This window comes from Polistes fuscatus, unplaced genomic scaffold (assembly GCF_010416935.1).
Source record: "Polistes fuscatus isolate 324 unplaced genomic scaffold, CU_Pfus_HIC Scaffold2, whole genome shotgun sequence".
NCBI lineage: Eukaryota > Metazoa > Arthropoda > Insecta > Hymenoptera > Vespidae > Polistes > Polistes fuscatus.
Window position 1 is genome coordinate 5268330 of NW_025113096.1, and position 15034 is coordinate 5283363.

The 15034-nt window shown below is 38.9% G+C and overlaps 1 protein-coding gene across 1 annotated transcript in view; it reads right to left on the reverse strand.

Moving 5' to 3' along the window:
- Positions 1–500: 500 nt before the first annotated feature.
- LOC122516938 (hemicentin-1-like) overlaps positions 501–15034 on the reverse strand; it is a 103053-nt gene continuing 88519 nt past the window's right edge. The window contains 10 exon segments of the mRNA XM_043635181.1: positions 501–832; positions 1059–1249; positions 1342–1668; positions 1938–1961; positions 1964–2245; positions 3369–3662; positions 4450–4609; positions 5163–5293; positions 5565–5709; positions 8421–8572. Of these exon segments, the coding sequence (XP_043491116.1) occupies positions 563–832; positions 1059–1249; positions 1342–1668; positions 1938–1961; positions 1964–2245; positions 3369–3662; positions 4450–4609; positions 5163–5293; positions 5565–5709; positions 8421–8572 (1976 nt within the window). The 3' untranslated portion in view covers positions 501–562.

Below are 15034 nucleotides of genomic sequence, written 5' to 3' on the forward strand. Positions count from 1 at the left end.
ATTCGAGTGTATTTATTATTATTTTATTTTTTTCTTCATTTTTTTTTTTCATTTATGGGGCACGTGCGTGTGTCTGTATATATATATACACTTTTCTTCATCGAACTGTACATATGTATATTTATATATGTACACACACACGCAGGCACATACTACTACACACACGTATATATATGTGTAGAACATTCATACGCTAAATTTCACTTTCGTTCATACATCCAACACTTGTACACACATCTATCGACGCAGTTAATCAGTTTCAAAGTCTTCCTTTAATATAAAAAGGGCACTTGATTCAAACATAGGTCATTAAAATGGTGATGTCATTTAAGAAGGGATAGAAAATAAATTCGTTTTAAATTAAAAGGGTGGGGGGGGGGAGTGTCTCGTATTTTGAACTCATACGACGTGCGTCACATTATACACTTTTCCTTTCTCTCTCTCTCTTTCATTCTTTCGTATTTCTTTCGCGCAAAAGCGATAAGATAATTAACAATAAATTTTTGTTCTTTTCTAATATATGTCAGTGTAGTAGTTTCCCTACAGTGCATTAATTGCAACGTCACACCGAACTTTCTCTCTTGGCCATCACAATGGGCGTAGTTACGGTCGTTTCTTTCTGCGATTGGACGCAACATTGTGCAGGAGCTCTCGTTTCGATGTCCTTAGATAAAAGTGTGCATGTACTTGGACAGGTCCTACCGACTACCCCTAAACCTGAGTAGAGCATCGGTGGACTCATCGTCATCGATTGGACACTCTGAGTCGGCCAATGTTGTCTCGGTAAAGTGCATACCCCATCGTCGTAGACGCTTCCGATAATTGGCTGGAACTGAAGAAGAATTTCAACATTGTATAATATATTTTAGTTTTGTTTTTTTTCTTTTTTTTTTAATACGTTCCGTGCCACGTGTACCACCGGTGGTACACGCAGTCATATTTATTTAATGCGTTAAATATCAAGTGGCCTGAACTTTGAGTCAGGTAAAAGTGGCTTCGCATTGAACGTGTCAAACGGAAAGAACAACAATAAGAACAAGAAAGAAGATGTTGCTTACACTTTTATGCTTGGTAGATAAATTTGAAAACTCGTGCAGGGGCATCCCGTTGCGAATGGTGCAGTAACCAACGTAACTGGCGTGGCTCGTTAATGAAGTTATGGTCGAGTGTTCCAAGAGACTTCTCGATGGGGAAGTTTCGATCGTCGATACCAATCGTCTTTTTCTTAAATATTCCGAGGGCTCGTCGCCTGACCAACAAAATCATCACGATTCGAACGAACGAACATATTTTAATATTAGAAAATAAAAAAATAATAATCAAATATATATTTATACGAACCGGTGATTTGTTGCGGTATGATGTCCGGATTTTTCTCGTCGCTTTCGCTTAAATCACCGCTGGTATCCAATTTCCTGAATGGACTACCAGGATGTTTTTCATCGGCAAGAAGACTACTACCTTCGCGGAACCTCAATTCGCGTTGTATCGGCGCAGGTTTGCTTTGCTTCCCGTGTTCCTCCATTTGCGATTTACCACGTTCCTCGACATTCGTATGTTGGATCCTCAAAACGATCATGACTATTACCGCGACGATTACCAATGCCGTTACAACGCCTATCATGACGCTCAGCATCGGTGTTAATCTCACGTTTTGTCTTGGCCTTTCTGAAAAACCCCAAACAACGATTGATTTCCCGTCAATATTTCTTCTCCCTTTTCATATTCGAGGAGATGAAAAAAAATAAAAAGGAAGAAACAAAGTAACCGTTAATTTCACAGTTATTATACCTGCAAATATACATTTTAACAACGCTTGTTTTCCACCATTTCTCGCAATTGATTCGCTAGCGTGACGGTGAACTCGGGAAGGGGGAGGTGGTGGTTGTTGTTGAAAAAAAGGAAAAAGAAAAATGTAAAAGGGAGCGTGCATTTACCTGACTCGGATGTTAATTGTTTTCAGGTAGCCTCAACGTTCCCGCTTGCACTACCATCGCTTCGCTGCGCCCTTTATCGTTGTACGCGTAAATGCACGCCTGATAAAGAGCACCGGACTCGAGTTGAGCGACGCTGAAACGCGGCACCGTGGATGTTAAATTTGCACGCAATTCCTGGCTGTTGCTCTCCCTCACCTCGAGAAGAAAGGATTGCGGTAAGCCACCGTTGAAACCCTCGGTGCATCGCACCGAAAACGAATTGGTCGATGTGTTAGAGGTAGTACAATTGTGCACCATATCCGGACGACCTGTCGTTGATAGATAAAAAGAGAAAGATTTAAACGTATAGTTACGCTAAATCAAGTTAACTATTAATTATTAGAAATTTTTTAGTATCCTTTAATTATATATCTTTCCTATCCTTTTACTACCTGGATAAAGGAAGTGTTAAATAAAACACGTTCGACGATTCTTTAGGAAGGTGCAGAGCAATATCTTAGGTGGCTTAACGAGCCTGACAAAAGGAATGCAAATGCCCATTGTTCCTTTGGGTGCATACCTCTTTCGCGCTATTTTTCCAAGCTTACCTTTCGAAAATATAGCCCTGGTGTAAGGGTGGAAGGAGGGTTGAGGGAGGAGGAGGGTGGTGGTAGGATGTGTCGCGTGGCCGAGAAAAGGAAAATATTTCTCTTTTCTTGTCTTTTTCCCCCCCTTGTTTTTCTTTCTCTCTCTTTTTCCCTCTCTTTTCTTTTTTTTTCCTCTTTCTTTTTCTTTTTTCGAAAGAATATCCTCTCGACGCGGTGCGGTATGGTGCGCGGGGAAGTGCGGAGAGGAGAGAAGGGTGCACATAGTACGCCGGAAGTGCGGTTGTTCCAGATAACAAAAACCGTGGGTAGAGAGAGAAGAATACTTTCCTTTCTACCAACGGTGAAAAATCGCGAGCGATGAATATTTTTTTGTCGGCTAGAAGTGTACACCGACCAACGTTGCTTTTATCTTTTCTACCTCGTGAAGAAAATAATGATAGCGATTTTAAGTTTGATTTTCCAAGTTGCGCGTCGCGTTTACAATAATCCGACGTAGATTCGTATGGATTTCGAGAAAGTATCGATTTCAAATTCGATGTATACTAAAAGTAAAAAAAAAAAAACAAGAAAAAAATGACATGAGCAAATTTATTCAATAATATAATATAATACGTAGGTATAATATCTTACATGCATATGAATATATATGTATATATATATATATATATTTTATATTAGAAAAGTTTGACTAGATAGGAAAATTTCGTACGACAAAAGAAAAAGGAACGGATATGAGCTTTGTGTTCGATTTACCCGGTTACGAATTGCCAACGGCGATATTCGATATTCGATTATCGAGAGGTCTTTCGATTTTCGTGATCGTTGCTGCATAAGGATAACTCACCGGCGGGTATAATGTGATAGACGCAAGGCACTTGTTGATGCCCTATACGATTCGTAGCCCAACATAGCAACGTTCCGTAATCCAATTCCGTCATCGGTGTGTACGAAACGATCGAGGATGTGCCTGCTCTGGCGATATGGCCAGCGGCAACGTCGATACTCTCTGCAGAATTGTTGAACGTCCACCGGAACTGCACTTCCGTGGGATTTGCTTCCACTTGGCAGGATATGTTCGCCTTTTCTTGTTTAGCAACACCGTGAAATTTCGTTTGGTTCGGCTTGCAAGTTGGCGCGACTGTAACCAAAATTTTAATCTCTCTGTAATTGTAATCTACGTATCTGTGTGTGTGTGTGTGTTTTTATCCGTTGATTTACTACAACTACATTTATTCGCTAAATGCAAATTAACGCGAGAAAGTAACGCGAATAGATTTAACCAAAATTATGTCCAAACGTGTACCATTAATAATTTAATAAGCAAAATTTATCGCAAAATTCCAATATCCTTGTCGACGCCGTCACATCCTTTAACGTGTAATGCTTTTATAGGAGGAGAGAGAACTTGATAATAATTCAAACCAAATAAACGTACATGTTTGTTATAAATTTATAACGGATAGATAACGGGACTTATATATATATATTGGTTGGATTATCAAAGCATGGGATTTCATTTTCATATTTATAATCGATTGAGAGTCAAAAGATTAATGACGATCGAGAGTTCGCTCTACGAACAAATTCCCATCGCAATCGCTTTTATTTCACAGTGATATAATGTTATGTTACATTGCACAGGGGGAAAAATGAACGTTTCGTTGAAATTATTTTCCACTGTTACTTTGACTTTTTTTTTGGGAGCTAAGGTAATAACAACGTACTACGAGTGTATAACGTAATTAGATATTCGGTATAATGTCAGCGATGCAACTATGCAACTGTGACACGCAACACGACTCAGATGCGCAAAACCGAGGACACACAAATTCGCGACACTTGTCTGAATTCGTCGTATGTATTATCTACTCATGTATCACCTAGTTTGTTTGTGTTAATGGTGTTTGCTCAAATATAATACTCACACATGACGTTCAAATAGAAAGGTGAGCTCTCGCCGTCACCCTCGACGTTGTAACCAACGCAAGTATAATTACCAGCACTCTTACGGTCGACTCCTTGGAGTACCAAACTTTGGTTACTGATTATGATACCTTGCATGGCGTTGTGATAAAGTGGTTTTCCCTTTACGAATTATAATACACGATTTTAATTAATATATATATAATTAGAAAAGATAACAATTAAAATTTCTATTTCACGTTTATGCGTATTTTTTCAATCTGATATTATCATCTTCGATAAATAATACGCGTGTTATTTATTTATTTATCTTTTCCTAAGTTGGTCATTTACAAAAGAAAAAAAGAGGACACTTCTACGTTGCGGTAGTATTTATTAGAAAACTTGAACGCATCGTAAGTAGAATTGACTTTCCAATGCAGGAGACGGTGTAAAGATTTTCTTGCTTCTTCGAGAAAGTTGTTTGACTCGCGCGTACTTCGCTATAATACTTAAAAGAACGGGAATCAATTTTGCAAAGTCTCTACTAGGTTATATTAAAATTTTGTTGGTGTGATTACTAAGGATATTTTTAGTTTTAAATTAAGTAAGACGTATCTCGATTTCTTTTTTTCTCTCTCTCTCTCTCTAATTCTTTCCATTCGGTGTGCAAACTTTTATTTATTTTTAATTTTACTAAAACGAACATCACAAAATAAAAATATAATTTTGTTACCTGATGACGCCACTCAACTTTGGTAACCGGCGGCTCGGCTTGTATCAAACAATCAAAGTAAACGTCCGTGCCTTCTCGAATCGTGCTACGATTCAATGATGTACCCAATTGTATTTTCGTTTCCGGTGTATCTGTAAATACCGATTGATTGAATTTGAGATCCTCGAATAACGTTGTGTGACCCCAAAAATACAGGGGAGTGAAGGAATGGAATAAGGATTATTACTCGGTTACTTTTCGATCGAAAAGCAAAAGGAAAAGAAAAGAAAAAAAGGAAAGGAAAGGAAAGGAAAGATAAAAGAGAAAATATTCTCGTGTGATTTCGTTCGCGTTTGTCAATAACGATGAACATCCCTTTCAACGTCCCACAGGGTAGATAAAATAGGTCGTTAATACTCTTACATTGTATCTCTAGTATCCAGTCGTCTTCTATCGGTGCTTTTCCTATGATCGAATTTTCAGCTCGGCATGACAAGTGTCTACCGGCATCTGCTTTGGTTGCCATAAAAGATAAGACGCTGGTGGTTGTGTTCCCATCGCTCGAAGTCTGTAACAACGTCAACCACAACTTTTATTCATCTTTATTCTTCTTCCTCTTCTTCTTTTCTTACTTCTTTCTTTCTTTTTTTATTTGTTCTATCTTCTCTTTCATATTTTATTTACATTTTATTATCTTATATTTGTTTCATTTCCTTCCCCACCTATCTGTTATCAACCCCTTTTAACCTTTTAGCAAACATTCTTCCGTCATATGAATTATACATATATCAAAAGCTTATCTGTCATCGAAACGTAGGGGGTGAAGGGTGGGTGGGTGGTTGAGGAGGTAGAATGCTCGAACTCGAATCAAAATCTTTTCGATCGATTTGTACTTATTTTTTTTCTTCTCTTATTATCGATGAGAAAAAGAGAGAAAAAGAAAGAGAGAGAGAGAGAGAGAGAGAGATGCGAGGAAGGGGAGTGGGAGAAAGAGGAAGAAGAAAAGACGCTGAATCTTTTTCAGCCAATTTCATTGTGGCGGAAGTGCATTTTTCCGCTCCGATCGTCGCGTCTCAGCCGAATCGATAGCAAGCTGCTCCCGATAACACGAAGAAGGACTACGTCGCTTCAAGACTACGTGGCAAGGACGCGAAAGGGATTACGTGTGATGGATGGAAGGAAGTCGTTTCAAAAGCGCTTATTTTTTTTCTTTTCTTTTTTTTTTCCTACCGGCGTATATATCCATCCTCGACGAATTTTTGATCGACCTAAACTACTACTACTGCTACTACTACTACTACTACTATTATTACTATCACCTATGTGCTCATTTCTGCATACTCTTATTTCGATCTTCTTCCTTTTCACATGACGTCGCGGGATCATCCCGGAAGGAAAGACAAGTTTTCCTTTTTTTTTTCTATCCGATCAGCAGCGAAGATGCATATTCTTCTACTTTTCCTTTCTTTTTTTCTTCTTTTCTTTCGTTTTCCATTTCTTCCACCCACCCCCTCCCCCTTCCCTCGGTTAATCCGACAAGACGATATAATATTTGAGATGTCGTATGGGGAGACAGACAGAGAGAGAGGGAGAGGAAAAAAGAAAAAAGATGTTACTAACTTTTCCTTGAATCGGGAATTACTTAAAAGGAAATATTGTTTCAGACCTGATACACTTTGCGGGGTAACAGTTTGTTTAGTTACTTATATAAGAAACTTAAACAAAAGGGGGATATATATATATATATATATATATATATATGTGTGTGTGTATATATATGTGTGTATATATATGTGTGTATGTATAGAGTAATGGACCGACCGATGGAGCGTGATAAGTGGTGATGCGAAATGGCCGAGAGGAAATATCAGTGGCAAACTATAATCTATTGGAGAGTGAACGTAGGGATAGAAGGAAGGATAAGGGATTCGTTTATTTTTGTTCCTTTTACTTTGTACAACGTGCTAAGAAGTTAAATACCGAGTTTTCCCGTACATTTCTTTTTTTCTTTTCTTCTCTATTCTTTGACATAACTCAACGATGTCGAATAAAAATTTTCAATCGTCTCGTTACGTAGAGAGAAAATAAATAAGATATTATATTTATTAACGACGTTAAATAATGAATTCTCATTAAACGTAACTTTTATTTAGAGATAACGAGATCACGATTGCACTTGAAATCGCGACTAATCATTCGTAAACATGGAGTAATTCGCGGCAATGGTGGTGGTGGTGGCGGCGGCGGCGGCAGCGTATCAATTAATTAAAAGCAACACCGGCAAGCCGACTGTCACGCATCAATTTAGCTTAATTACGTGCTCACTAGTATGGTAGGTAGGTAGGTAGGTAGGAAGGTAGGAAGGTAGGTTAGGAAGGTTTCCATGGGGTTGGTTGGTGGCCCTTCCGCACGCGCACGAGCTAGCAAGGTAGCAGCTAGTTGTTGCAAAGTTGAAGGGAGAAGGAAGGACGGTGAACGATGCGATGCAGTGCGCTTCACCGCGTCCTGCCCTGCCCTGTTCTGCCCTGCCCTGCTCTGCCCTGCTCTGCTCTGCCCTGCCCTTCCACAGTGCGGTGCAGTTCGGTGCGGTGCGGTGCAGTGCGGTGCAGTGCGGCGTTATCGCGTCAGTGGCTTACTTTGATTTAAATTACCTCGGGCTCTTAACGACGCTTTTACCGGCGGCTTAAGCCACGGCACGAGCTCATGATAACGATATCTCACACGCCATTTCGACGAATACACGCTAAGCTAATGCGCGCGCGAGAGCTGCCTTCGGTGGTATACGCAAACATAAGTTGTTTCCCGTTTGACGGTTCGTGTATAACAGGCGTACACTAGACAAGTACTCGGGGTTGCTGCGAAGGAGAAACCAACAAAGAAAAGGGAACGGGGAGTCACAAAATTACAAATTATCTGGGAATCTCTTTTATATCCGCCGATCCCGTAGAAATCCGATTTTGAAAAACGTTTTCTTAAATCTCCTCTTCCAACCCCCACAAAGCAACGCTCGATAGACCGTCTCTCTCTCTTTCTCTCTTTCTCTCCAACTCTTCTTCCCTCTGCCCCCCCCCTGTGTCAGTCATCTTATAACAAATTTCTTTCTCTCTTTTTCCTTTTTGTCCTATCTTCCTACCCCTGCCCCCCCAATTTCCCATCATTCTCGTCTCCTTCCGTTTCAAAACTATTTCGTCGATTTGAAAGTTTTCGTGGTTGGATTCTACGTATCGTAGTAGGGAGAAAACGTTATATCCCTTTCATACACGGTTTCCGTTTCCTTACCGTTTCCTCGGAATCCACTAAACGTTGACCGTTTCTCCACCAGGTCATAGTCGCCGGTGGTCGCGAACCGGAAGTCCTGCAGACGAGCTCGTACCTTTTGCCGGCCGATAGCGGCTGGTTGGCGTCCTTTATTTTTACTTCCAAAGGACTGACTGAAACATTTTTCAATATCATTTCTTTTAACAATATTTTCTTTTTTGTTTTTTTTTTCTCTAAAAAAAAAGTACCCTTTCGTTATTTCGACTTTAAAATCTAACACAAGGCTGCGCGTATTTATATATTTTAATACCTTTAATCGAGAACGCGAGGTGGAACTTTATAAACTTTCTTTTCTTTTCTTTTCTTTTTTTTTTTCCTTTTTTCTACACCTCCCCCACGGCCACTTCTCCTTGCTAGTCGAGATGTGGTAATAAATTTCTATAATTGCGATGGAAAGATAAATCCTATCTCTCGCGTATACCGTAGGAGCATGTAATTAAAACATTTTATATGATACCTCAACGTGATAAAATATTAAATATATATATATATATATATTTTATAAGAAAATAATATTCCGGTGTAAACACGATCGTTTGTATTTCGCAATAAAACGAGATTGATGGAATATGTTGTTTGATAAGCGTTGATATTAAAATTCTTGATGCGTTAATGTATTTGAATTAAGCCTCTGCACTCGAAGCTTTTTTCGCTTGCGCGAACCAGCAACTCGAGACAATTTCGGCCAAATTAGGGAAACATTTTACACGTATTTTAAAATCATTTATTAACAAACAAACGTATACAAATAATTAAAAAATTTCACCAATTTATTGATTTTTATATCGAAAACAACAAAATTTGATAAAAATTACACTTTGTAATTAGTTTTCGTGTGATATTTCGTTGCTCGAGTTGAGCAACGAAATAAAAAAAAATCTTCAAATAGAGTCATTTCGACAAGCGAATGCGTAAGCGCAAACGCAGACGCATGTGCGCAAGCGAATGCGCAGGCACAGATGCGTGCGCACTAGCGAAATGCGCAGGAGCAGGCGCAAATTCATCAGCGAAATGCGTACGCATTTTTCCCACCCTACTGGGCCCATTGCACAGACGCACTTTCTATTCTTCTGCTAGACGCCTACGGGGACGCATTTTAGGCAACAGAGAACCGTCGAAGAACCCCATATATTTCCCCATACAATTGAATTAAGCCTGTAAGCTTGCCGAAGGTGGCAACACTATTCGTTATTGTATTTGATATAATATCCAAGGTTTTTCTTTCTTTTCCCTGCCGAGCCAATCAAATATTTATTATTTTAATTTAATCCTTATCTTTTTCTCATCATTAGTTTATTAGAATCACCATAGAACTTCATGTTGGAGGAATCTGTTTACACATACATACTTTAAAATTATAATAATTATTAATCAATATTAAAATGATAGAATTTAATTAATTATTATTTGTATTCATTATTTGTATTTATTAATTGTAAAAAATAGTCGTTTGATCGGTTAAAATCTGAATAAGTATATTTAAGAAGAAAAAAGTTGAATCTATATTTTCATATAAAAATTACCAATCAGATATACACGCGAATATTTATAATTTATCATCAATTGTAATTCGTATTAGATATTAATAATCGTTAAATTAATTACCAGAGAGAGAGAGAGTATTGTTAAGCGTAGTATTGAAAGAAAAAAAAAAAGAAAACAAGAAACGAAAAACAAGTTAAATAATGAACGAATCACGTTATTTTTACAGATGAAAATAATTATAACAAATTATAAGTGAAGCAATTAACTTACGGATATCTTGGTTTTGTCTCGTATTTTTCGAGAGAATCGTTCCCCATAGGATAATCAATCCTTTCTCTCTCTCTCTCTCTCTCTCTCTTTCTCTCCCGTTTTTTCTTTCTCATTGTTCTCTCTTTCTAACTTCTCTCTTCGCGATAGCATCGTGTAACCGAGAGGACGGTGCTATACTGCGACAAATTGACGTTGATAAATTCTCTTTGTTATAAAGCTATACATCATTGGTGTGCTATTGCGTCGTAGCTGCGAAGGCTACGAACGAGAATCGAGTTATTCGGAAAATTGTCCACCATCTTTGCTCGAGTTCTCTTTGCCTGTTGGAACGTTCACCTTTATTTCTTCTCTCTTTCTATCATCCTTACTATATATCTATATACACGTAACTGTCCGTTTGCCTGTCCATCTTCCTTTTCCCTCGTAACAATCTTGAAATTCTTTGCACGATAAAAGAGGAAATTTTTGTCAGTGGAACGGACGAGAAAGAACCGTTCGTTCACTGGCATTTATATAGTTTAGCATGTTCTTTGTACATACATACATACATACATATCATACATATGTAACTGTTATACAGATACAGATACGTATTCCATTTCTTTTTATTATACATCCGTTTGACTCGAAACATTCATACAAAATTAAGATAGAAAGTGTATATAAGTATTCCCATTCGACGTTCGCCATTTTGACTTCGCTTTGAATGGCCTTTGACGGCACTTCGACGTCCCTTTGACTGCCCTTTGACAGCCCTTCGATTGCCCACTGACAGCTCTTTGATGGCCGCGCGTAGTTCGAGCACGATCACTTCGAATCGGGATTTTTGAAAATTTTCTTCGAAAATATAGGAAACGTTTATACGAGAAAGAGAGAAATGCGCTTAGAATATTTCTCTTTAATGTTGAATAGAAAGAAATATCTATTATGTAACGTCCGAACGAGCTTGATTAAAAAAATCGGTTTCGAAAGTTAACGTATAGATGTATGTATAAATGTACGATTGATGAATAACGAATGATTCCAATGATTAATCTCAACGTTAGCATCAGATTTTTCAACTGCATTTTCTTCTTTCTTTTTTTCTTTTTTTTTTTTTGAATAAACCATTGGAAAGCTGTTGAATGTATATCGAAATTAAAAAACAAAAAAAAAAAGAAGAAAAAGAGAACACGTATTTCTCGTCGAAAAGCAAAACCGCGATGATGTTACTCGATGAGAAAGATAACGAAAAGAGACCGAACCAGAAGAGAAATAGAAAATAGAAAAGAAAGAGAGAAAAAGAGAAAGAGAGAGAAAGAAATATGTTAAAATAAACCAAGTATATAATAATGTAGGTTGTAGGTACATTTTTAGAAGGAACGAGATTGAGTCTCATGGGTGTCGAACATTCTACGGTAGTTCCATTTGTGTAGCAGGCAACAGCAGCAGAAGCAGCAGCAGCAGTCTCTAGGACGTGACACCTACGAGAATAAGAGATAAGTTCTTGGGGAAGAAGAAGACAAGGGAAAATTGGATGGGAAGTGTCATTTTCGATGAAGGTAGGGGAAGAAAAGCGTGAAGCGTAACCGAAAGAAAAATAACGAAAGGAAATGATGAAAGGACCGGAAAAAAGACCATATATATATATAGAAAAAAGGAATAAGGAGTCAGAAAAAGGTGTGAGATAGTAATGGAAGTTGGCGAGGGGTTGGGTGGGTGGTTAGGTTGCTGCATGTCGTGTACAACGAACGAACGAACGAACGAACGAACGACGACGACGACAACGGGGATGGGGTTGGGGGGGAAGGGGGGATACGTCGTAGTAGGGATCGGCTTAGGAAATCTATGCATGGCTAATGGTTATCGATTTTCAAGTGTACGTCGCATCGGTGCTGCCGACAGAACGGTTCGACGATAAACAAGCGCGGTTCGCGTCGCGTATAACGAGGCCGTTCATTAATCCGCGATTTCGGCTAGCGTGGGATTTGTCACGCGTATTATACAAACACCCGGTGTGGTACGTATATCCCATTCTAGAGTGTGGTTTGCAGGTGAACGTGAACGTGTGCGTTAGAGGTTTGTCTCGGTACAGATTGGGTAAAGGCAAGAGAAGAGTGTGTACATGTGTGTGTGCGTGCGTGTGCGAGAGAGGGAGTACTTGTGGGGTGCAAGGGCAGGAGAAAGGGAGGAGGGGGTAGAGAATATGCGGGAAACCTTGTTCCGAAGCACTTGTTCTACCTCGTACGTGCCTCTGCAGCGTGCTTAAAATTTAGGACAGCCTACCACTGTATCGTGTATGAGCCCTGTAAAAGTGGTAAAAACCTTTTGTTCGAGATTAGGCCCTATTGCTTACGGAAGGTCTCTTTCTCTTTCTCTCTCTCTCTCTTGCTCTTTTTTGCTCTCTTTACGCGAAAGCAAATTTTGCTGATATGCCAGACCTGATTTTTTTCTCGCGAGAGTGCTCGTAGAAACCAAAAAAAAATATGTGAAAGCTTAGTACAAGTCATTAAGTAAAGGTTACACGAAACGTTATTTTCCGAAATTGCCTATCTGACGTGATGCTCAACGTTATAACGATCTTATGTTAGATATAAATAGAAATTTGTAAGGTCCAAGGATATTTGCTCGTACTAGCAGGGTATGGGGAGGGATACATATTTATGGTTGCAATTGGGCACAAATGTGCGAAAGATTATTTTGGATTCGGCGTTGGTTGGTTGTTTAGATCGATACGGAACCAGGAATGTTATCGTCCCTTGTGGAAACTCTCTCTCTCTCTTTCTCTCTGGGAGATAAGCAGGCGTGTACGGTTACGAGAGTAATTCTCTACGCTGTTCGAATTACCGTGGAAACGTTTGATAATCTGTAACTACGAGTTAAATTGTGCTTTCACGCTTTATGAGAATCGCGTCCATCTTTCTCTTTACTTACCTACTCTACCCTACCCTAACCTACCCTACCTACCACCAATCTATACCTCTCTTGCTCTCTCCGTATAGATTCATTTGTAATCTAATCGTTAAACCGTGTTAGAAGGACTTCTCTCGGTAGTTTGTCGTCTAACGAGTAGGTCGAACGTATGTTATTTCCAAACAATTGATTATCCTTACAAAGGGATTTCAAATACTCAAATATCTTTTCTCGTGCACACACACACACACACACACACACATGTACAAGTTAAGTATGGGTATTTAACTAACTTAACAAATAATATCTCGTGTTCAATTTGACGTTTCTGGATAGATATATATATATATGTTATCTCTTTCATCTCTTTCTCTTTCTCTCTTCTTCATACACGTTCGACACCCTTTATCGAGAAATTAATCTCGCCGCCGAGCTGAATCGTAGCGTAGCGTACCGTACCCGCAGCATAGTGCATTCATTTTCATTGATTTATCGACGCTTTTGTTGACTCTAAATTAGGATGAGTGCCTTCGGTATTTGGTACGGATAGAACCAAGTGGAATTAGCGGATAGAATTTCACCGCGACATTTGTAATTCGGTAACTATCCCAGAGACGACTCATCGAGTCACTCGCTTTGTTTCGTTGGAAACGTTCGTTTAATACGCAATTATCTTGACTATTTCAAACCGTGTATCGTATTTAATGGTTTGATAAAAAGCTCCAAACTACGATAGAGTAATATAGCCGTTTGAATCACAATTCAAAGGGGAATAATTGCTCCCCCGTTGAATAACCTAAGTAAATTCGAAAATAATTGTTTATGATACTATATCATATATATATATCTATAAATATGAGTTTGGAATGGACGGTATTCGTTTATAAGACCGCTAAGTATACTTTTGAAACGATAGAGGAAGCTTTATCCTCGTCGATATCATAGTGCAGTGTTGCACGCAGCGTGATCCCGTGAGGTCCATTTAGTCTCGTTTCAATGTTCCATAGAGTGTGTAGAGATGTATTCTACCTAGAAATGTATTACTATTCTTCTATGTATATACCTAGAGATATACTAGCATATGGTATACGTTTGCTTCGCTCGCTCGAGTGCACGACTCTACCCTGAAAAGGTTTCTCTATGGAAAAAAAGGGGTTTTCCATCGTTTTCTTTTTTTAACTCTACGTCGATTCTCCTCGAAATCTTCTTTTTATCTGTCCCGTCTTCTTCTTCTTCTTCTTCTTCTTGGTAGTCATCTTCTTGGTAGACGCGTTCGCACAGTCATCTTTTAGTAGTCGTCCTTACCGCCTAAGGCTAAGCTTTCGCCCGTTTCTGTTCCTACGTCCGTTCTCACACACCGGCAACAGTTTTCGTCGCTTAGAAATTCAGGCCAGTCTTGACACAGAGGTAGAACGAGAGAAGGGAAACGTCTATTCAACGATGCCGGATATCCATTCAAAAAAAAAAGAAAAAGGAAAAAAGAATAGGAAAAAGAAAAAACGTAGGAGAAAGAGCAAGTTGGAAAGATGGTGGTGTACGTTTTTAAAAAGGACGCCATGGATCAACGCCGACCAAGAAATATTCTCAATGTTCGTTCGTTCGTTCTTTCGTTCTCTTGCTTCACTTCGCTTCACTTCGGTTCACTTTTTTTTTCTTTTCTATTCTTTCTTCTCTTCGCTTCTTTTCCTTCCTCCCACTACCTCTTCTTTGCATCGGACTTTTTCTCGAAGGAATACGAGAGTAGTTGCAATATTTATTACCACCTGGCGCCGGTTACCACTGACACGCGTCAGCTTTACCACGACTCGACTATTGTGACTATTTGTCGACCACCATACACGTTATATACAACTAGTGTTCGTTTCGTTTTCTTGATAAACGTCTATTTTTGCACAACTACTATTCTTAGAATTATTAATATAATATTA